Source organism: Xenopus tropicalis, chromosome 5 (genome assembly GCF_000004195.4).
Source record: "Xenopus tropicalis strain Nigerian chromosome 5, UCB_Xtro_10.0, whole genome shotgun sequence".
NCBI classification, from domain to species: domain Eukaryota; kingdom Metazoa; phylum Chordata; class Amphibia; order Anura; family Pipidae; genus Xenopus; species Xenopus tropicalis.
The window spans coordinates 61,517,309-61,541,105 of NC_030681.2; the positions used below are offsets into that span (position 1 = coordinate 61,517,309).

At 40.7% G+C, this 23,797-nt stretch overlaps 1 protein-coding gene across 1 annotated transcript in view; it reads left to right on the plus strand.

Moving 5' to 3' along the window:
• arfgef3 (ARFGEF family member 3) overlaps positions 1-23,797 on the plus strand; it is a 629,444-nt gene that overhangs the window by 202,549 nt on the left and 403,098 nt on the right. Inside the window, exon 13 of the mRNA XM_031902164.1 lies at positions 9,437-9,603. Within this exon, the coding sequence (XP_031758024.1) occupies positions 9,437-9,603 (167 nt within the window). The remainder of the gene's footprint in view (positions 1-9,436; positions 9,604-23,797) is intronic.

The window sequence follows — 23,797 nt, forward strand, 5'->3', positions numbered from 1 at the left end:
TGCAAAGTTGGTCACCGGGGGACTGCAGTTCAAAAATAGGAAAAGTAGGTTGGGCCACTAACAGCCAATCAGATTTCATCCATTGAATTTTATTGGTTTAAATTTAAAATGCTGTCATTCTCAAACTATTTATGCCAGGGTGCCCACTATTTGTCATCAGGTGACTTCGACTCAAGGTTAGAAAAAGTGGGCGAAACCACCTATTGACTTTTATTGGTTTAAATTTTAATTGCTGCCGTTCTTTAACTATTAATCCTAGGGTCCCTAAACTTCGCAGAGTTAGTCACTGGGTAACTGCAGTTCCAGGTTAGAAAAAGGGGGTGGAGCCACCAACCACCAATCAGATGTCGTTGACTTTTAGTGGAAAAATTTAAGTTGCTGCCATGCAGACACTATTAAAACCAGGGTCCCCAAACTTTGCACAGTGGTTTTTACTGTATAACTGTGGTCCAAGGTCAGAGAAAGTGGGGAGAGCCCATTCAGTGACTTCATGTTTTTCAACCCAACATGAAGTTTGTTCTCAAACTTCCCTTTCTAGTTGTAATTGCTGTTCGAATGTACAAGTGGGAGAGGTGATTTACCACCCTAGAAAAGGTAATGCAATTAGGATACGCGGAAGATTCTCATGTTGCTCAAAGTATGCATTGTGTGTCACAAATGCCCATGTAGACTGGCATACGTTGGGCAAACAATGAGAATGGTCTGCGAAGGAATAAGGGAACATAAGTCAGCAATAAACACAGGTAAAACTGATCAGGCTGTTGCAGGCTATTTTATTGAATGTGGACATAGAGTGAATCAACTTAAATTTCAAATTATGTATGTATGTATGTATGTATATCTTTATTTATAAAGCGCTACTTATGTACGCAGCGCTGTACAGTAGAATACATTAATACAAACAGGGTGTTAATAAGATAATAGATAAATACAAAGTATAATAATAAATACAGATAAATACAGCAGCAATAAGTTAAGAGTCGAGGACACAAGAGGAAGGGGGTTCCTGCCCCGTAGAGCTTACAATCTATATGGGAGGGTAACAGACAGACACAAATAGGCAAATATAAGTGCTGTAGGTCACAGTGGGTGACACTACAATATAAGTGCCAGTTCCCAGATTAGGTGCTGGGCGAGTGCTCCAAAAGGTAGTCTTTAACCTTAGTTTTAAAAAGACTGGGGGAGGATTCTCTCCGGAGGAAATCAGGGAGGGCATTCCAAATGTAGGGGGCAGCCAGGCAGAAAGGTTTAAGGCGGGAAGGCGCAGTAGTAGTGGGGGGCGCAACCAAACGATTGCTCTGCGAGGAACGAAGGAGTCGGCCAGGAACATACAGAGACACAAGGGACGAGATGTAGTGAGGAGCAGAGGAATGGAGGGATTTGAAGGTTAGGAGAAGGAGTTTGTAAGATATTCTTTGTTTGATAGGAAGCCACGATAAGGCCTTTAGCAGGGGAAGGGCCTGAACTCTCCTGGATTAGAGGAGGAGAATTCTGGCAGCAGTGTTTAATATAGACTGTAGGGGGGAAAGATGGGAGTTAGGGAGGCCGGTTAATAGCAGGTTGCAGTATTATTATTATTTAAATGGTTGAGTTAAAAAGGAGAGGTGGAAATAGGTTGAAGGAATTGTTATACAGGGATACCTTTTGGATATGTAAATAAGAAACATTAAGTCCCTTTGCACTAAATAAAGAATATGATCTGAGACCGATATTTAGATAAAAAAAAAAATTCTCCCTCTCCTTTTTCCTCTATTAGAATTTTTTTCGTGTTTTAAGTAACTGAAATTTTAAGAGATAGACTTGTGCTATGTTGCATTTTAACTAACACTTAAGGATATATAATATGTAATCACTTGATTGTAACACATAACTGCTTATTCTGATACATTGTTGTTTGCTAAACTATTGTATTTGAAACTATATCCACTAGGTGGTGCACAGGGTATAAAAGGAGATGTGTGTGTGTGTGTATGTGTGATTGCCAATTAGCTTGATAAAAGGCCACACATGGCCTGAAACGTTGCTGTTTGCCCCTGAAATTTGCAATAAAGGTGTAAGGGTTAATCTCTTTAACTCTGTCTGTGCTTCTCTGCACTGTATCTAAGCAGTCACGAACCGGTTCGATTTAATCTGTGCGTCGGCGAAACATCTGATATCGTCTGCGCATGTGTGCTGATCAGGGAACTTGTACAAACGATACAACCAGTATGTGTATTGCAAACAAGTTCAAATTTATTTTGTTTTGATATTACTTATATAGTAGATAGAAAAACACATCCCAATATGCTTATGTATCATGGGTGGGTACATATGCCTTGCAATTATTAGTAGAAATACAGAAATTATTTAATTAGCTGCTGAAGCTTTATTATGATCTCTTAGCCTTGAATATTAGCTGAGATAATCAAGGCCGGAGCAACTTGGACAAGGAACAAGATAATGAGGATAATCATAACAACTGAAGTAATACATACACAGGCCTTCATGATTTAAAACAAAATTGTGTAAATTCAGCATTTAGCAATTTAAACCCTATCAAAAGGCATTTTAATTTAAAAGGCAAGAGGTGCTATTCTGGATTGTTTTAGACCTGGGTTTTACAACAACTATGCCTGCCATTTCCTGATTACATTTTTTACAGTTGAAACTGACCGTTTAAACCTATGAGATAGTTTTAGGGAAAGGCTACAAAAAGCTATGATTCTGTACAATCTTTGTTTTCAGTTCTTTTGAGAGTTACTTTGAGGATCCCATGCTGTTACTCTTCAGAGGAGAGTCAAACAGAAGCACAACTTGCAATTGGCCACCTCAAATACCTTTTCTCATGATTGGACACACCTGCCTATGAAGTTCAAGGCTTAACAAGCTAATCCAACCAATTTTGTGTTGCCAGTAATCAGTATTGAGCAGTTACATTCAGTTTTGAGCAGTTACATACATAAAATTTTTGCACAGCCAGTTTTTCACATTGGACTTCACTAAAAATCTTTGTTCAGAAAACACCCCAGTACTCATATATTCCTGGCAAATGTTGTCTCTGCAATAAAATCTCAAAGGACACCATAGTATGATCACTATTCCCTAATTGCTCACCCACGCAAACTTTTGTTCTTGAAATTTTTTTAAGCCCAAACAATTATCAAGTGCAAAAAAAAAATTTCATACAAAAGTGGAAAGGAGCAAGTGCACTTAGACTTAAAAAATAAAGACTCCAAGTCATCTGGCCAAAAGGTGCAAAATGAAAGAGTTCTTCAGATCCGCATTCACTCGAGGGCTAGGGTAGATTCCTTTTGCCCCAAAACCTCCCCAGCCAAGAGGCTCGAAGGAGGTAAGGGTCCTCATACTCAATTCCCCACAAGGCTAGGGGAGCCCCTTTATCCATCCCCCTCCAGTCCGAAGACTTACAAGGTGTTCAAAACAAATGAACCTATGAAGAAATCCCAAAGTTAAATGTGCCCTCGGCAGGGCCGGGTTCAGGGGAAGAAGGAGACTGATGGCCACACATCTCCCCCCTAGATTAGTGCAGACCTGGAGGTACTTTTTATCAAAAATTGCTAAAAAGTGAATAAATAAGCATTAAAGGCTGTGCAACTGTTTACAGCCACAGACTACTGGCCAGACTTTGGAAATTGCTTAGCCTCGGCCAAAGGCCAGGGCCATAAGAGCAGTGATAGTCATAAAGTGAGGATACGCGGTTTCTCACACACCCATGCCACAAAGAAATATGAGTTATTGTTATTAGTTATTACTAAATGAAAACGTTTTTTGGCACACTGCATGGGGCATTGTAAATGAGGCCTTCTGTCTTTGGGAGATCTGAACTGCCCATGTGCATCCCCCCCACCTGCTTCATTTGAATAAAGTGCTCCTGATTCAAAGCACAGTCTGCGTGTGGCTATTTGCATAATTCCCCACACAGTGTGCAAAGTGCAGAAAAACAGGTTGGGGCATTGTGAAAGAGGCCTTCTGTCTTTGTGAGATCTTATCTGCTTATTGGACTGCCAGGAATACCTTTTTAGGTGTAGCAGGAGAGCCCTGCCAGTGTTCACCAACGTCCTTTTGGGGCCCAGGCTTTCTGCGGCGGAGCAGATGGGGATCCTACACATTGCCAAAGTAATCCGGTGATAGCAGTACAAGAAGGGATCAGGCAGAGGCGTAGTCAAGTCAGGAAAAAGTCGGTGGCAGGCAGCAGAGATTCAAAGGGTCAAAATACAGGCAGCAGTCAAACCCAGCAAGGCAAATGATAAAAGGCTTTAGCTAGGATCAGAAAACACAGAACCAGCTTGGACATAGAAGTAGGAACGCACGCCGGACTCCCTGGCCTCCTTACAGTACCCCCCCTCTCAGGAGCTCCCAAGGTTTCCCGGGGAAACTTTTTGTGGAAGAGCTTTACCAGGGTGCCACCTAACATCTCTCCTCAGGACCAAACCCCTTCCAATGAATAAGGTATTGAACATTACCTCTAACCTTATGAGAATCTACAATCTCCTGGACCTCAAATTCTTGATGCCTATCAACAGAAACCGGAGATGGAGGAGGAGAGGCAGAAGAAAAGGCATTACTAAGCACTGGTTTCAGGAGTGAGACATGGAAGGAGTTTGAAATATTCATATTGGGAGGGAACTTGAGCTTAACACAAACTGGATTGATGACCTCCTTAACTTGGAAAGGACCAATATAACGAGGACCCAACTTGGTGCAAAGGACAAGAAGCTTAATATTCTTAGAAGGTAACCATACTGAATCTCCAACTGCAAAACAAGGAGCGGGTCTACGGTGCTTATCTGCTGTCTTCTTTTGATGAAGAGACGCCTCTACCAAAGCCTGATGAGCTGAGGACCAGATAGACTTGAAATCATGCACTGCAGCTTCAGTGGCAGGAACATCCACTTTGAGCACAGTAGGAGGTAGAGACAGGATTCCGTCCATAAACACAAACAAATGGAGAAGAATCTAAAGCTTTGTGTTGGAGATTATGAGCAAACTCAGCCAGGGGAGAAGATCAGACCAGTTATGATTTTGAGAGATAAAACAGAGAAGAAACTGCTGCAGGACTTGATTGGTTCTTTAAGTTTGACCATTTCTCTGAGGATGATAAGCTGAAGAAAAATTTAGGCTAATTCCCAACAAAGCGGGAGACAAACTGGACCCCTCTGTCAGATACAATGGAAGATGGGAAACCATGGAGACAGAAAATCTCTTTAACGAAGATATTTACCAGCAGAGCTGCAGACGAAAGCTTCCTAAAAGGAATTAAGTGGGCCATCTTGGGAAATTAATTAATTAAGCAGCACTGAGGAAGCAGGTGACCTATGGTCTAGTGATTTCTGGGACTCTCCATAATTCTGGGACTCTCCATAATTCTAGAGTCAATGCGAATAACAAGAGACACTAACTGCTCAAACTGTGTAGGCAAATCCCTTGTGGCCAGTTCATCCTTGATACCTTCATTCAGACCTTGCCAGAAGGCTGCGACCAGGTCATCACTGTTCCAGGAAACTTCAGCCACCAAGGTACGGAAATAAATGGCATATTCCGCAGCAGACATAGTGCCCTGTGTTATCCTTAAAAGGCGGGTAGAGGCGTTGATCTTTCGGCCAGGGGCATCAAAGATCTCATGGAAGGTGGAAATGAAAGCCAAGCGTTGTGAAATAAGGGATCATCTCGCTCCCAGAGTGGTGACGCCCAGGCCAGAGCTTTGCCATGGAGCAGTGCAATAATATATGCCACCTTAGACTTCTCAGAAGGGAACTTGAAAGGAGATGGTTCGAATTGGATGGAGCACTGGTTTAGAAAACCGCGACAAACCTCGGGATCCCCAGCATAGCGCATAGGAGCAGGAATCTTTGGCTCAGAGTACTGTACCACAGCAGGAGGAGCAGCCGGGACTGAAACCTGAGGAAGTGGAGCTGAAGGGACTGGGAGAGATGAGCCTTTTGAAACTCCAGGAGCTTGAGGAGTGCTTCCAAGACATTTTGCAGAGAACCAGTAGCGGCAGTGTGAGAAGGCTCCATGTTGGCCCAAGCTAACTTATGGACTGTAGGGTAGAGGAGCCCGTAAACTGCCAGGAATACCTTTTAGGTGTAGCAGGAGAGCCCTGCCAACTCCGGTGTTTACCGATGCCTATTTGGGGCCCCGGGCTTTCTGCGGCAGAGCGGACGGGGATCCCACACACGGCTAAAGTATTCTGGTGAATGCAGTACAAGAAGGGATCAGGCAGAGGCATAGTCAAGACTGTCTCAAATCTCTAACTGCCTCCTAGTGATCTCCATTTGGATGAATCAATGTTACCGCAAAATGAACCTAACAAAAACAAAACTGATCATCTTTTCACCTAAACCTAATTTACATAGTGTGGGGTTAGTCTGACTCCTTCCTCTCCTTTCTTGACAATATTAGCACCATTGACAAAACCTGTAACTTCTTACGCAGTATTGCAAAATGTGTCCCTTTCTTCCACAAGCAACAGCTATGACACTCATGCATGCTTTCTTACTACAGGCCCTGAAAGCAGTTTATTGTAGCGCTGGCTCTTTCTGAAAGCTCAGACTCAGGCATAATGCACTGAAATGGCTGCCTACACACCAATATTACAACTAAAATAAAAATACATTTGTTGGTTCAAGGATGACATTTTAAATGGCAGAGAATTATTTGCTATGTAAACCATGTAATTTAAAAAATAAAAAGTATACCATAAAAATCATGACATTATCCCTTTTAACCTTTTTGTCTTGCTGCTTACATTCAGGATACAACCCCCAAATTTTGCCAAGAGAATGTTTTGTTAATCCCTTCAAAAGAGTCTTTGAGCTTATTTTTGGAGCATTAGCATAACATCTGACACAGTTCTTAAACTCGAAAGGTAGAAGGGTTGCAAATGGGAGTTTTGAATCAAAAAGAATATGAATTTTTGGATTGTAAATGCCCTGTGATACCCATCTTTCATGTTCTACCTAAGGTTCATAAGTCCCTGGATGATGTAAAGGGTCGCCCTATAGTGGCAGGTATAGGAGCCCTTAATGAGGGTGTATCGAAATATGTAGATAAGTTACTCATACCCTTAGTTTTACGTTTACCAACATTTTTACGTGATACCACTATGTGCATAAACAAATTCTCTAGCTTAGAATGGAGACCAACTTATCATTGGTTTACGATGGATGTTAAAGCTTTATATTCCTCTATAGATCACAAGGTTGGATTGCAATCTATTATGTTTTGGCTCCAGCAGGGAGATCCTTTCCACATTGATCAGAGGGAGTTTATTGTACAGGCAGTTTATTGGTTATTACACACCAATTACTTTTTATTCATGGCCGCTACTATCTCCAGAGACGTGGAGCCACCATGGGTGCTTCCTTTGCTCCTACTTATGCCAACCTATTCATGGGTTGGTGGGAGAGGCTCCACGTCTTTGGGGATAAGAATCCCTTTCGGAACCATATTATCTGTTTCTATCGCTATATAGATGATTGCATTGGTGTGTGGGAAGGAGATGAACTCTCTTTACAACTTTTTGTTGATTACTGTAATTCAACCCTAGAAGGGATTGAATTTACTTATGAGACCAGTGACAGCAGGATCCCGTTTTTAGATGTGATATTCTACATACAAGATAATCACATACAGACTGATTTGTATCGTAAACCAATTACCCGTAATACGCTTTTACATTCAGATAGTGGACATCCTGTGAACTGTAAGAGAGGCATCCCAGTGGGGCAATTTTTCGTCTGAGACGCATATGTTCTTCTTGGGATTCCTTTCAAAATCAGGCCATGCAACTATGGGATCGGTTTGCGCAAAGAGGTTATGATACCCAAACCATCAAAGTGGCTTATGAGAGAGCAGTAGCCACTAATAGGTTTGACCTACTAAATGACACAGGACGCCGACAGCGAGAGCACAAAGTGGGTTCTAAGCACAAACCTAGTTATATACCTAGGTTTTGCATGACCTATGGAAAAGGAGTCTCTGAGATCCAAAGAAGTATAAATAAACATTGGGGTGTTTTATTACAAGACCCAGATTTATCCAGGATCCTGGGTGATAAACCACGATTCATTTTCAGGAGGGCTAGAAACATTGCTTCATGGGTCTCCAAAAGTTTATATTCTACTGAAAAAGATAACCAGGGAACAGCTTGTATGCGCTATAGGGGCACCTACAAATGTGGGAGGAACAGATGCAAAGCCTGTAGTCTGATGAGGGTATCAAAAATGTTTATGAGTACCAATACAGGATGCTCTTATAACATCCCCCAATATTTTAACTGCCAGTCGAGGGGGATGGTCTATTTGGCCACGTGTGACTGTGGAGCCCAATATGTGGGCAAGACCATTCGGGGGGCAGGCACCAGGTTCCTTGAACACATATCAGCCATTGGGAGGAATGACTGTAGATCGGCTATAGCCAAACACGCAATAGAGACACATAATAAGAAGTGTAATATCACTTTCCAAATCATAGATAAACCCAGATGGAACATCAGAAAGGGAGAACTTGATAAAAAATTATCGGAGAGAGAGGTATACTGGATGTACTATCTGAAAACTATAGAGTCGTATGGTGGTCTAAACAGGGAATGGGAAGTTTCCTGCTATTGTTAGTCCATTACTATCACATCAGTACTGTATACAAATTATACCTGGACATTATCGTATGCATATTATCATTATATAACATGGATTGAAATCCTGGTTTGATGCACTATATGGCTTTGCTCCAGTATGCGTTTAGGCTATAATTTGTTTTTAAATATATATTTTCTACATTTCTATGGGTTGTGCACTATATCATTGTATATGGTTATGAGGTAGTTCAGGATTGACATCCTCATAAATATTGAAGGGTTTGATGTACAGCATATTTGTTTTTGTTTCTTTTTCTAAAAGTATTTTTGCTATTTATTTTTCTTCTTTCACTATTTATTTATTTATATATATAACCATGTTTGAACCATGACTTTAGGATACATGGTTTAATTAATAAGATATGGTATGTAACCATTTGGCACTTATGGGGTTAAAGCAGGTGTGGGTGTGAGTCACTGAAGGGTATTTAAGGAACTTCTGATGAAGTGGCCTTGAGCCATGAAACGCGTCATTACATTTTTATTAACATAGTTGTCTTGTCGTGCTCCATCCTACTATACCTATTGTTTTGCCTTAAACTCATAATGCATTGACTGTTACCTGCAGCACTTAATATCCTCATATTTTTGTCTTACCCACCCACTTACATCTTTACCACTTGGCAACTAATATTTGACGTTTATATGTTTATATTATTGTATGGACTGTTTGTTCTGTCAAATTTTTTTGCTGTAGAGTGCTGTGTCCAAATGTAGTACTATGTAAATAAAAATTATACATACATAGCTGTAAAATCCACATATATTTAAGCTTTTTTTTTTTTTTTTTTTTTTTTAAAGGGGCACAACGTTCACCAGGCTTTGAAAACCACAGCAACATAGGTTTCCAGACACTGCTAAATGCTGATGGTCTGTATACTATATCCTATTATGCACTGCTGCTGAATCTCAAGCTGTTGAACAGTGATTACTACAGGAAGAAATCTGCTTTGCCATGTGTTACTATGGTATGTATACCAACAAAATCTTGGTTCAACTAAGGCTATGGAAGTTAAAAGGCAAGTTTAAAGGCAAGTGCCTGCAGTTTATTCTGTTACACAGCCTTCCGTAACAAGCACAACATGAAAACAAGAAAATAAACCATTTCACCAGAGTGCTAGTTGGCAGCCTAACTACAGTTGGGTGACTTTCCCAACTCCAACTTAACAAAAAACAAAATCAGTAATTACAGATGAGCAGTACCTTTCCCATGCAGCACAACTCCTGCTACCTATGTAGTGGGGAAGAGACCTCCTCCTTCCAACACTGGAGTCTTTCTAAAAGGATAAGTCAGCTGCAGCAATTACCTTGCTGCTCAGGTCTATATTAACCTTTTTATTGCCAGCTGTTTTGGTCAAAGTGGAACTTGTATTGCCAGACAGCTTTTTAACATTTTGCATTGTTTCACTTTAAGGGCCTTTCCTCGGGGGGACTTTTAGTTTACCGAGGAAAACAATATATTGTTTTTTTCAGGATAACATAAGCTTTCAAAATATGGTAGAATTTTTGTGTAATTCCAATTCTGTAACAAGATATAGGCTTCTAAATGTCTAAAAAAAAATCAAATTTTCCATAATATAAACGCACATACTAGAAACAAATTATTTTATGCAGGAAAAGTTCAACTTATTTGGAAAGTCCCATGTCTCCTGAACGTGCCAATACCAAATATATATAGTTTTATGGAGATTTCTCACTTGTATAGGTCAAAAACTCCCAGCAGTACACTACCAAATTTCCAAAGCACTGCTTCAGAAAGCTGAATACTTTAGATTTCAAGGCCAAAAATTCCACTAACAGAAGGTTTATCCCAGAAAATTGTACGTTTTTGGAAAGAACAGATTCTGTTGAATCTATGATAGGCATAACTGTCTGTCTACTCCAAACTATCAAGTCGCAATGCTTTCCTAAAATTATTGGCTTTTATCAAAATTTGTGAAATTTTTAAAAAAATCGCTTCAAAGCTGGAAAGTCTACAGTATCTTATCTCCTACAGGTCATAAAGTAACCAAATAAAATACCCTAAATATGAATGCATGCCAGGGGTTCACTGAACAGTTTGATGCCTAATATGTATAGGTTTACCGAAGTATGTGGCATGTAGGGGCCCCAATGTGAACATACCCCCATATGATCTATAATTTTTGTCATTTCAGCTCCAGCAAAATCAACACATTTACATCATTTGTGGGATAAAGCTAGTAAAAAGTATGCTCACCCCAGAAAGTCATATATTTTTGGAAAGTACATATTCCCCCGATTCTAAAATGGGTACCCGTTTCTTTTTACTCCAAAGTACCAAGCCGCAAAGATTTCTAAAGTTAGCAATTTTGATGACATTTCAAAAATCCCTTCAAAGCTTCCATTTTGCAGCATCTTATCTTCCACATAGTGTTAGGTACCAAGATAAAACACCTTAAATGTGAACGCCAGGGATACACTGAACAGTATGATGCCCAATATGTATAGGTTTACCTAAATATGTGGCATGTAGGGGCCCCAATGGTATACCAATGGTATACCCCCATATGATATATCATTTCAGCTCCTGCAAAATCAACACATTTACATCCTTTATGTGGGATAATGATACAAAAAAGTACTCACCCCAGAAAGCCATATAGTTTTGGAAAGTACACATTCCCCCGAATCTATAATGGGTAAATATTTATTTTTGCTCCAAAGTACCAAGCCGTAACAGCTTTCCTAAGTTTGCAGATTTTTATGACATTTCAGAAAATCGCCTGAAAATGTTGTAATTTGCCGCATTTATCTTGCACAATTTCTTGCGTACAAAGGCAAATCACCCCATATAGGAACACCTAAGGTCTACTGAAGTTTGATGCCCAATATGCATAGATATACCAAAGTCTGTGGTATGTACTGAACCCAAAATGAAAATAGCGCATAAGGATTTCTCGCCTGCCAACTCAGCTTTTGCACACAGAGCGCCCTGTCAGCATATTATGTGCCGTAACACCCCCTAACTATACATATACCCCCAGAAAACCATATTGTTTTGGAAAGTACACATTCTGCAAAATCCAACAAGGGTAAAGAGTCCTTTCTACACCAAAGTACCAATCTGCAAAGCTTTCCTAAAGTTATTGGTTTTTATGACATTTCAGAAAATCACCTAAAAATGTTGCAATTTGCCGCATTTATCTCCTCACAATTTCTTGCGTACAAAGGCAAAACACCCCAAATAGGAACACCTAAAGTCTATACCAAAGTCTGTGGTGTATATACTGACCCCAAAATGAAAATAGCGCATATGAATTTCTCGCCTGCCAACTCAGCTTTTTCATACAGAGCCCCCTGTCAGCGTATTATGTGCTGTTACACCTCCTAACTATACAGAGACCCCCCAAAATTACACCAAAGTTACATATGGCAAAGCTATGCTAAAAACAAATTAGGAACACTTATACAGAGATAAAAATGCGATAAAACCACAACAATTGTGCAAATCAGTGAAACAACAAAATAAGTCACACAACCGTGTAATTAGTGGTCAGAATATCTAATCCAATAGTCATGCTGTCAAAATAAACAGTTTTTAGGAAAAGAAACTAAAAACGTGGTAAAATGAAAAAAAAAAAGTGTTTGGGTATACATGTGTGTACATGTGTAAAAGTTGTGTGACAGTGTATAAGTGTGCAAAATGAAGAAAAAAAATAAAAACTGCTAAATTTTATGCTGTAAGTGTGTATAAATGTATGTAAGTGCCGCTGCTGCCAACTTACTGCCAACGATGTATGGGATACGTTGGGGCAGAAAGTGTTTAAGGGCTGGGTTTGTGATTAATTATTCCATGTTCCAGGGTACATACTATGCAACACCCTGGAAAAAACATATTGGCCATCTACACCTAACCCAGCCGCTTACACATTACACATCCCCCAACACAGCTCAGACCTAGGGGAAGAAGTGACCCTGAACATTAAGAAGTATAACCCTGAGAACCTGTCAGCATTGGACATATAAGCATCAAATTTAGATATAGCATTTAACTTGCAGTAATCATTGCAGAACCTTATTTGGGACAAGAACGATGTGACTACTTCATTCAGTTTGGGATTCTTCAGTCACATCAAGCTCCAGAATTTTTTTTTATCTCTCTACTAACAACCTCTCTACAAGTTTCTGGTATTCTGTATGGTTTGAGATGTACCCTGTTACTCAGTTCTGTAATGATGTCATGCTCAATTATTTTAGTTTGCCCTTGCTACAGTTAACAAATTCTCTGACCTCACACTTTTGGAGAGTCAACAGGGTGTCTATTATATTAACCTCTGGTGCTTCTTTCATTTCAGTCGGAGAATCTGAAGACTGTGTTGCCATTAAAGACTTCCCTGTCTTTCCATGGCTTTAGCAGGTTAATGTGATATATCTGTTCAGGCTTCCTTCTACCTGGTTGCCATATTTTATAGTTAACCACTCCAACTCATTCAATTACCTCAAAAGGGCCCTGCCAGGTTGGAAGAAATTTATTCTCTACAGTAGGGACTAAAATAAGTACCCTGTCCCCTGGCTGAAATACACCCAGCCTAGCATTCCTATTGTATGAGTTTCTTTGTGCTTTCAGCATATGTCTATTTACAATAGGCATAATGGCCTTGATCCTATATTGCATTTGAGGCACATGTTCTATCACACTACAGTGAGAGGTAGTTTGATGCTCCCAAGTTTCTTTAAACAACAACCCTCTGGGCTGCAGACCATACCATAATTCAAATGGGAAAAAACCTGTTGTGGATTGGGAAACTTCCAAAATTGCAAACATTAGATAAGGCAATAAGAAGTCCCAATTTCTCCCATCCTTATCATTTGACAGAGCATGTTTTTTTTTCAACTTTTTATTAGTTTTTTACAATACATGTAAATCACAATAATTACACTGCTTACTTTATCAATATCTCCAGAGAGAAAAGGAAAAACCATAACTTAACATAACTGGTAGCTCCCCCCAAAAAAACTCCGACACATCAAACATAATTATAAATGATCAAGACCAGTAATTTTCTTCTATATATTGAGATTTCTGTATGAATCTTTCCGAAATATTTCTTGGAATTGCCATTTCATATTCTGTATTACTGCTAACGCTTACTCATAAGCCGGGAAATGTTTGGGACCTCCTGTTTTTCCAATTCCTGGCAATTAAAAGTCTGACTGTATTTGATAATTGAAAAATTACTATATCCAGAGGTTAGTTAGGAATTTTGTCATACAGTAAATGTTTAGTAACACCAGTTCTGGAGAGAAAACAAAATCTCGTGAAATATAATTTGATATCAGAGAAAATTCTGAAGTCCAGAAGGGTTGGATGATAGAACAGGCCACCATATGTGTAACATATCTCCTATTTCTTTGTTACATCTTCAACAAGTATTAACAGTTCCTGGATAAATCTGTGACAATTTTAAGGGGGTTAGGTACCAATTGTATAACATTTTGTAAAAATTCTTTGTGTTTTATGCATTTCGTATTGCTCTGTGTCCTGCTTATTGCTTGTTACTAATCTTTCATAGAAAAGTTTTTATTTAGACAAGTCGCAGGACAATACACACACAGATTTCATGCGAGTTGAGCTCCAGGCGATCTGCTACCCATGATACCACGCAACAGTTAACCCTCCCACAAGGGAGGAGTAAGCTACGTCGCAGTACAGGAAACAGAAGCAGGTTCAACGTCTTCACTCGGCGTGTTCATTCCGCGTCTTCACTCTGCGTCTTTGCACGGTGTATTCTTGGCAATATGGCAAATGATAGTAATATGATAATATTGATGGGTCTCGTATTACTCTATTACTATTTGCTACAAAAGGAAAAACAGGTGCTGCTAGAAAATATTGGGTACATCCCATTACAAATCGGCGTCTAAGCAAAGGACAGTTTCATGTACTATATTGTGAGCTACGCAGCTAACCAGAAAAATTTGTGAGATTTTAGAATGTCAATAACAAGCTTTGATGAGCTTCTGACCATTTTAAAGCCAGGCCTGTCTCGTGCCCACTCCTTGATGAGGGATCCTATTTCACCAGAGGAAAGACTGTGCCTAAAGCTAAGGTTAGTATGCTGTATTCTCATATCCATGCATATTTTGGTATATACATGGGCATTTAAATGTATGTATGGGATTTGTATGTATATGTATGTGGGCATTTGGCAATAAAACAGAGGCATTTTTATATAACACCTCTGTTTTTCTTGGAGATATATTGCAACGTATGTATATGTTTGGTATATACATAGGCATATAAATGTATTTATGTGGGTATTTTGCAATAGTACAGGGCATGACAGTATTTTAATTTAATCAATCCTTTTGTTTTGTTCTTTCAGGTTTTTAGCAACTGCACAGTCGTTTTCTTCCTTGTATTTTCAATTTCTTATTGGGCGAACCACTATTGGGAGAATTGTGCGTGAAACTTGTAGAATGTGCTTTTGGCATTCTTTCAAGCAAATGGCACGTATTCCATACTGCACTACAACTGGAACCAGATTTTGTGGATGCTATTATAAAAGCTTGTTGCGTCCTACACAATTTTGTTCGTCTTCGGGATGGGTATTTTTTTCAAGACACTCTAACTGATGACATTCCAGATGTTGATTGGGCTCCTGTTAGAGGTCCTAAAGGAGGAATGCGAGTTAGAGAGCAATTTTTGATTCTCCCATAACCTGTGTATATATATACCCATCTATATATAGATGTATGTGCATAAAATATATCTATTATACATGTATATTCATATTATTATTAAACAAATATGTGTATGTATACACATAGATTTATATATCTATTTATATATTAATACAGTAGAGCCCCAAATTTATGTCCCCGGATTTAACATTTTCCCGCCTTTTACACCATTTTGTTGCGGTCCCACCAATTTCTATGCATTCCTATGGGCTCTCTTCCCGGAATTTACATTTGTATTTCCCGCATTTTACATTGTTTTTAACATGCCTTTCCCTAGCAAATCGCTTCATTTTAAGCTGAAAAGGGAGCTTACTTTAGGAAGTTTCCCCATGTCTTGCGATCGCAGGCGCCATCTTGGGAAGGTCAGCATCACCACTATCGCCTCATAATACACACTGCGCATGCGCACCTATCCGGGAGCTTACAAAATATTGTGAGAGTTGCACAAGCACGGGGGAATTTGTGACTGAGCATCAGAAACACCAGTCCTTCATTAAAGGTACAAGTTACAAGGTACAAGGTGCAGATTCTCTTTAAAATGGTACAGATTTTTGGTTTAGGAGTTATGGATGTACATTTTGAAGTCAATGTTATGTGGTGTCTCTGTGTCAACATCATGCAGCTAAAATAGCTTACATCTTTTTTTTCCATGGTCCCTTGAAAAACGTAAAATGGGGTTTCTACTGTATTATTACATATACATATATACATAGGTGTATGTGTGTGTGTATGTATGTGTATATATATATATATATATATATATATATATATATACATATACATGTTTATATTCCCCCACGCCGACACCACATGAGCACTGGATGAACTGTTTGATGATATCGACCGGAAGGAAACGTTACAACCTTTTTATCGTGGCTGGCGATTTTAATAAAGCCAACATGAAGAAAGTTCTGCTGAAGTTTTACCAGCATGTAAACTTTTCAACGCGTGGTGAGAACATCTTGGACCATATTTACACTCCGTACACAGATGCTTATAAAGCCCGCCCCCGACCAGCCTTCGGCAAATTAGATCACTCCTCAGTCCTGCTGCTGCCAGCCTATAGGCAGAAGCTGAAACACGAGCAGCCTATGACGTGTTTGGTTCAGCGCTGGACCAACCAATCAGACAGCACCTTGGGTCACTGCTTCAACATCACGGACTGGGAAGTCTTCTGGAATGCCGCTGACAACAACATCAACAACTACGCTGAGTACCTAATGGACTTTATCCACAAATGCATCAATGACGTTGTACCGTGGGTTAATGTACAGACTTACCCCAACCAGAAGCCATGGGTTAACAGAGAGGTCCGCACAGCGCTCAGAGCGCGGACTGCAGCCTTTAAATCCGGAGACCCAAGTGAGTACAAATCATCCCAGTATGCACTCAGGATAGCAATAAGTGGAGGAGAAAAGGTGGAGTCCTGCTATAGCAACTCTAACATCAGGAACATGTGGAGTGAACTGAAGACCATCACAGACTACAAGGGAAAGAGCTGCAGAGTGGGGGAGGTAACTTCTTCTCTACCTGATGAGCTGAAGACCTTCTATACACGCTTTGATAAACACCTATCTCAGGAGCTTTTGTTGGAAGAGGACGGTCGCCCTCTTCAGACATCTCAGGCAGACATGTGTAAACACTTCAGAAAGGTAAACACACGGAAAGCTCCTGGACCAGATAACATCCCAGGTCGTGTTTTCAAAGCATGCGCCCACGAGCTAGCAGATGTCTTCACAGACATTTTTAACCTTTCCATGCTCCAGTCTGCTGTCTCAACATGTTTTAAGAGGACCACCATCATCCCTGTCCCTAAGAAAATGAATGTGAGCTGCCTAAATGACTATCGCCCAGTAGCACTCACCTCCATTGGCATGAAGTGCTTTGAACGTATAGTCAAGGCTCACATCACATCTTTACTCCCTGCTTCACTTGATCCGCTCCAGTTTGCCTACAGGTCAAATAGATCTACAGACGATGCAATAGCAATTGCACTTCACACTGCCCTCTCCCACTTGGACCAGAGAAACACATACATGCAGATACTGTTCATTGACTATAGCTCCGCTTTCAACACCATCGTACCATCCAGACTTGTCATGAAACTCAGTGACGTGCAGCTGGATTCTGAACTTCCTGACAAACAGACCTTAGGTGGTTCGGATCAGCAACATCACCTCATCCACACTGACACTTAGCACCGGTGCCCCCCAGGGATGTGTGCTCAGCCCCCTGCTGTACACCCTGTTCACCCACAACTGTACAGCAACACACAGCTCCAATACTATCATCAAATTTGCAGACAACACCACCATCATCGGCTCAATTCTGATGGAGATGAGTCAGCATACAGGGCAGAGGTGAGAGCCCTGACATCATGGTGCCATGACAACAACCTGCAACCTGCTAACTACTGGACTCTTCACAATGTCACTAAGCAAAGCAACTTTAAATTCTTTAAATCCTCACTGCAAAATCTCAAATACTTCATTGTATTTTTTATTGTAAATACTTGTACCTTTATTGCACACTTTTATTATATTTAATATTTGTATTTTTATTTATTTTTTTGCTATGTAAAGTTGGGGGGAACACGGGCCAAAACAATTTCATTACGATGATGATGCTTCATTGTTATTTGTATATGACAATAAAACATGAAACTTGATATATGTGTGTGTGTGTGTGTGTGTGTGTGTGTATAGTGCCTATAGATATAGAGAGATCATAATGGTGCACACCACTAACAAAAAATACAACCTGGGTGCAAGAGCCATATAAACTAAAATATTGCAGGAGTAATGCCATCACACACAGGGTTTCATACAAATGTATATAAAATGATATTTATTGAGAAAAAAGGAGCAAAATAAACATAGCAAGCCTCAAGGATTCAGTCCCCACTGGGACTTTCATCAGGAGGCAAATAATATATATATAATTTTTTTATATATGTTTGTGACACACAGGATTAATTGACGCAGGCGGCAGTTATACGTGCATGTTGGCGTCAACGCCGTACGCCTTGACATCTCGCGGGTTTGCGTGCGCCCAGCAGCGTCACGTGCCCAGTATCATTTCCAGTGCTAGCTAACAACTGTCAGCATAGTGGGCATTAATTTCCATTAGTGATGCACAGGCATGGGAGATTCTTAGCTATCTCTTAAAACAGCAGTATGACAATTTGCCCGTATGGATGGGAAATAAAAGGGCCCATAAGCAGGCGATTCTGCACCGATTGCGTCGCAGAATGCAACACAAGTTTGGGGTGCAGTTTGATCGGCGTACCTTACAGCGCCTCTGGTCAGATCTTAAATGGAGGGAGCCAGAGTTTATTATGCAAGTCCAGCTGCATGAAAACCGTAAGTGTTCCATGCATAAGATATTAAAAAAATAAATAAATAACTATCCTACAATAACTAAACTTCTCATTAAATTTTCTACCAAGGGCCCGTTTTCAACATGCAGAGGTGGAGCAGGAGGAGGCTGTACAGCCTATTGAAGAGGAAGCGGAGGAGGCCAGTGGGAGTGGCCAGTGAGTAAGGTAAATGAAATTGCATATATTGTATATTGTCCACTCCTGTATTTCATACCTGTTTTTGATAATGCAATTAATTCCATATAGGTTGGCAGGAGCATGAGCGGAGGAGACAGCCTATTGAGGAGCAGGAGGCTGAGTCACTGGGAGTGGCCAGTGAGGAAGGTAAATTAAATTGCATATATTGTCCACTCCTGTATTTCATACCTGTTTTTGATAATGCAATTAATTCCATATAGGTTGGCAAGACTACCATGTGCAGTCTGGACAAGAGGAGGAGGACGAGGACTGGAACCATGCACGGCTGGTGGCCGAAGTTAAGGCCCTAAAGCAAAGGGTTCTGGCCCTAGAGAGGCTACAGCCTTAGTTTATATTTGCATATAGTTATGGTGTGTATATATACTTATTTGTACATAAATTTTATTTTTTTAAATCTTATTTCATATAAAAAAAAAAGTTGAAACCCTATAAAAAATGTCATTTCTATTACAAAAATTTTAGACAAGTAAGGTACATAGGGAGTGATGCAGAAACACTGCTTCACTAAAAACATGAATGTTTATTATGAAAAAACAGTAACAACATGAACATGGTAGTGCAAACATCGGCAAACACCCCCCCACCCCAAAAATTCTTTAACAGTGCAAACATCCCCCAATAATTTAACAGTGCAAACATCAGCAAACAGGTCCGTGAAAGCGGAGTTTTGTGAATTATCCCATGCTTGGGAAGTAAAAGGATACTGGTAGGGGTACCATGGATTTGCTGGTGTCGGCGGAGCCATAGGGTAAGGGTGGGGTGGGTGAGACACAGACATGCCTGGATTTGCTTGTGGTATCAATCTGTAGATAAGCCTCATCATTTCCACTTGCAGTGCATGTCTTTGTGCCTGTGGCACCATCATAACTGAAGGCAGTAACCCCATTAGAAATGAATGCTCTGGTGTGTCCTCATAAAGATTAGGTGCCTTTCTGGCAGGCATCGAACTGCACAGCATGGCAATCATGTTGAAAAAAGGGTTGAAAAAAAGTCCATAGTCCAAACCCATCCAAGTAAACCCAGCACACATAACCTATACTTACCAATCTATACACTCACATACATAAACTATATATACAACCACTAATACTAACTGTAGATATTAGTATCACAATAGCCTTGCATATTCTGCATATCCAGGCCCCTCTTAAAGGCATTAACAGAATCTGCCATTACCGCAACTCTAGGAAGGGCATTCCACAGCCTCACTGCCCTCACCATGAAAAATCACCTACGCTGCTTCAAATGGAAGCTCCGTTCCTCTAATCTAAAGGGGTTTTTAACACTTACCGTCTTTTTGAAAAAGCAGGAAGTAGGAAAGTCAACCGGTTGGCATGAGAGTACCGTTTCCATTTGGATGTTGAAGCACCACTGCAGAAATCAATTTTCTGGGCAGCTACTTCCCTGCGATAACAATCCCTAATGTGTTTCTGAATTTCTTTGACTGTAATAAAAGGGGGGGGGATAAGTATTGTTACAATGTGTACTCAGATTTTTCCCATTATTTTTATGCACAATACACGATGACTTGGTAAAAAAACAAAAGAATAAACAAATCAGTTACCTTTGGTATTCTTCTCCTCCTCTGAAAGAGATTCCCAACCTTCAACAAGGTGTATTGCAACCTCATCCCAAAGATTCTTCCTATTTTGCTTGTTGTGGTATATAGGCTTGTTGTGGTATATGGGCAAGTCAGTTTGATATAAGGCCGGACGTTCCTCCATGAGATTGATCAGGTGGTCAGTATCAAAATGGAGTTTAACAAATGGCATTGTGTTAATATGAAAGTGTTGTCGTTGTGTGGTTCCCGCAGCGTGTTTTTTCACGAATGGTTCATTGTGACAAGGCGCGGAGACCAAATAGTAACAAAACAAAAAGCGGAGCACCACTGAAGATAATAAATCAGTCTTTTATTCCATATTTCTTAAAAGGCACAAGTACATCCCTTGAGAGGACTTTGGCACTTGACGCGTTTCGTGGCCTCCCGCCACTTCCTCAGAAGCACCAAAATACTTAAAGGGGAGGGGGATTATATACCCATGACCTACAACCTCCATTCAAAAAACAGGACCAATTAACCTCTACCTCCCCACAATAAAGCAGAATACAAAATACCATAATGACATAAAAACATTATACAATACATAAGAACAATATATAAAACATAATACCCCGGAACCAAAGAGGGTGGGTGAATCCAGAGAACCATTACATGTTATTTTGCCTAGTAAAAACAGGACAATTCCCATTCTCTGTTCATAACCACCCTTAGGGCCCGATTCACTAAAGTGCGAAATAACGTGCGCAAAAAATGTTACCGCTTCTTAATTTTGGCGACTTTTCGCACGATTCAGTAATAGTACACTCGCGCTATTTTATGCGCGGTATTTCATGCGATATCCTTGTCGCGATAAATAGCGTGCGCGGTATTTTCCGCATGCACGCTATTTATCGCATGCGCTAATTGACGCGACAATCGTCGGCATAAAAATGCCGACATTTTGCCCTGGGAGAGCACAGAGTGCTAGAGAGTTTTTGTATAAATGTTTATTTGCAAAAAAAAAAACCCCCCAAAAAACTATAAAAATATAAGTAAGAAAAAAAAAGAAGTGTTAGAGATAATAAAATGGGGGGGGGGGGGGTGGCATTTAAGAATATTTAGCCAAATACTTACGGCTCCGTTAGCTAAAGTGGCTTAAATTAAGTTAGAGATTTTAGACACAGAATAAATGGCAAATATGTTATATTGCAATTATTCTGGCAACAAAACATTGGATTGGCAGTTATCACACTCGCCAGAAAATACGCTACGTATACGCTAATTAACGCAAGTTTTACTATTCAGCAAAATGGGCTAAAGACAAAATTGTTGCCAGAATATTTGCAAACATTTAAACCATATAGCATATTGATGCTGTTACTGATAAATGTAAGAGTGTAGGGGAAACTACATGAAAGTATAGAAATACCATATCAAGGAAGGATAAATAATGACACATTACTCAGTTCAAAAGTAGAAAACTAAAAACTTTTACTTCAAATAAAAAAAGGGGGGGGAAAAAACTTAGGGCTTGCTGCCCTTGAGTTCCTCAAAGTCATTCCTGAGTTCAGCAACTTCCCCCCGAAGCTGGGCCAGCTCAGCCTTCAGGTTGTCCAGGTCCTCCTGCATGGACCGATGTTGTGGGCCTTCCTCGGCAGGAGAACCTGGTGGCTGGCATCCGGGGGGCTGGGGGGGGAACCCAAGGGCCGGGGAAAGTGGGCTCAAACTGGGGGAGGAGTAAAGGGGGGGGGTGTCCGGGGCCTCGGGGGCCTCCTCTGCCTCCTCAGCCTCTGGGGCCTCGGGGGCCTTGCTGGGTCCTGGGGCCTGGCTCAGTCCTGGGGCCTTGCTGGGTCCTGGGGCCTGGCTTGGTCCTGGGGCCTTGCTGGGTCCTGGGGCCTGGCTTGGTCCTGGGGCCTCGGGGGCCTGGGCAGGTCCTGGGGCCTGTTGAGCCTGGTCTGCCTGGGGTTGTGCTGCCTCCGGAGGGAGCAGAGGCGCAATGTCGATGTTGAGTTCTGTGAGACAGTATTGCAAGATGTTAGTTAAATCTATTATACATATATATATATATATTCATACACAGAGGGCCACCATCCTAAATAACGGGGCCCCTCACAACAACATTTTTTGGGCCCCCCTCCTCCCACGCCCCCACTGGCCCCTCCCCCTGTGAACCCTCACATCAATCCAAAGGACACACAGACATTGTTAGCCAGGGCCCCCTAAAACATTCGTGGCCCTTCCCCCAAATGGGCCTCTCCCTGCTGCTTCCCCCCTGCTTTAAACTCATTTATGCATATGTATTTGAAAATGTGTGTGTGTATATATATATATACACAGGTATGGGATCCCTTATCCGGAAACCCGTTATCCAGAAAGCCCCAAACTACGGAAAGCCCGTCTCCCATAGACTCCATTTGAATCAAGTAATTCATAATTTAAAAACTGATTTCCTTTTTCTCTGTAGTAATTAAACAGCACCTTCCTTTATTGTGTATTTTATAAAAAACATGCATATATATACACATATATAGAGAGAGAGAGAGAGAGAGAGAGAGAGAGAGAAAATACATTTCAAGTTCAAATTACTTGCTAAATCTTTTAAGAAACGTATTTTGTGTAAAACCATATTAAAGTAGAATAATTACCTTCAGCTATGTCAGCTATCTCCTGAAAGCTCCTGCGCTTCAGGTCTGACCAAATCCGCTGGAGCTGGCGGAGGTCCATTATGAGGCGAAGGTCCCTGCGCAACCCAGCTATTAGGTTGCGCAGGATAGCCCTCTTCCTCTCATGGACCCCTATTGGCCCCAGCGGCAGCCAGTCATACCCTGAGCGCAGGAGGAACGCTATAATATAGCGCCTCTCCTCATTTAGCAGCTCTGACACCCCAGGCATGATGCTCTCAGTGTGGTGACAGCAGGCTCAATGACACAAAATGGCCACAAGTCGCACATGTCACGAGATTCCAAAATCGCCACAAAATGGCCGCAAATTGCGCGTGATTACGAAGTCGTGACAAATCGCCAACATATTCCTAGTAATGAATTTTGTGCGACTAAATATTTACCGCTATATAGTACTGTATAATATCGCGACTAAATTTTTACCGCTATAGTACTGTATATTAGTAGCGAAATTCCATACATGCCAAGACTTTAGTAAAATTGAGTAAAAAGACACATACTTGAATAAATAACACTGTAAGTCCATATTTTATTGCAAAAAACTAATTTACTGTACTTTTCTATAATTTTTTGCCTGCCTGTAGTAGGTGTTATTTTTCGCATAGCCGAATGCGATATTTAGCGCGCCAAAGTTATAGTGAATCATGCGATCGTATTCT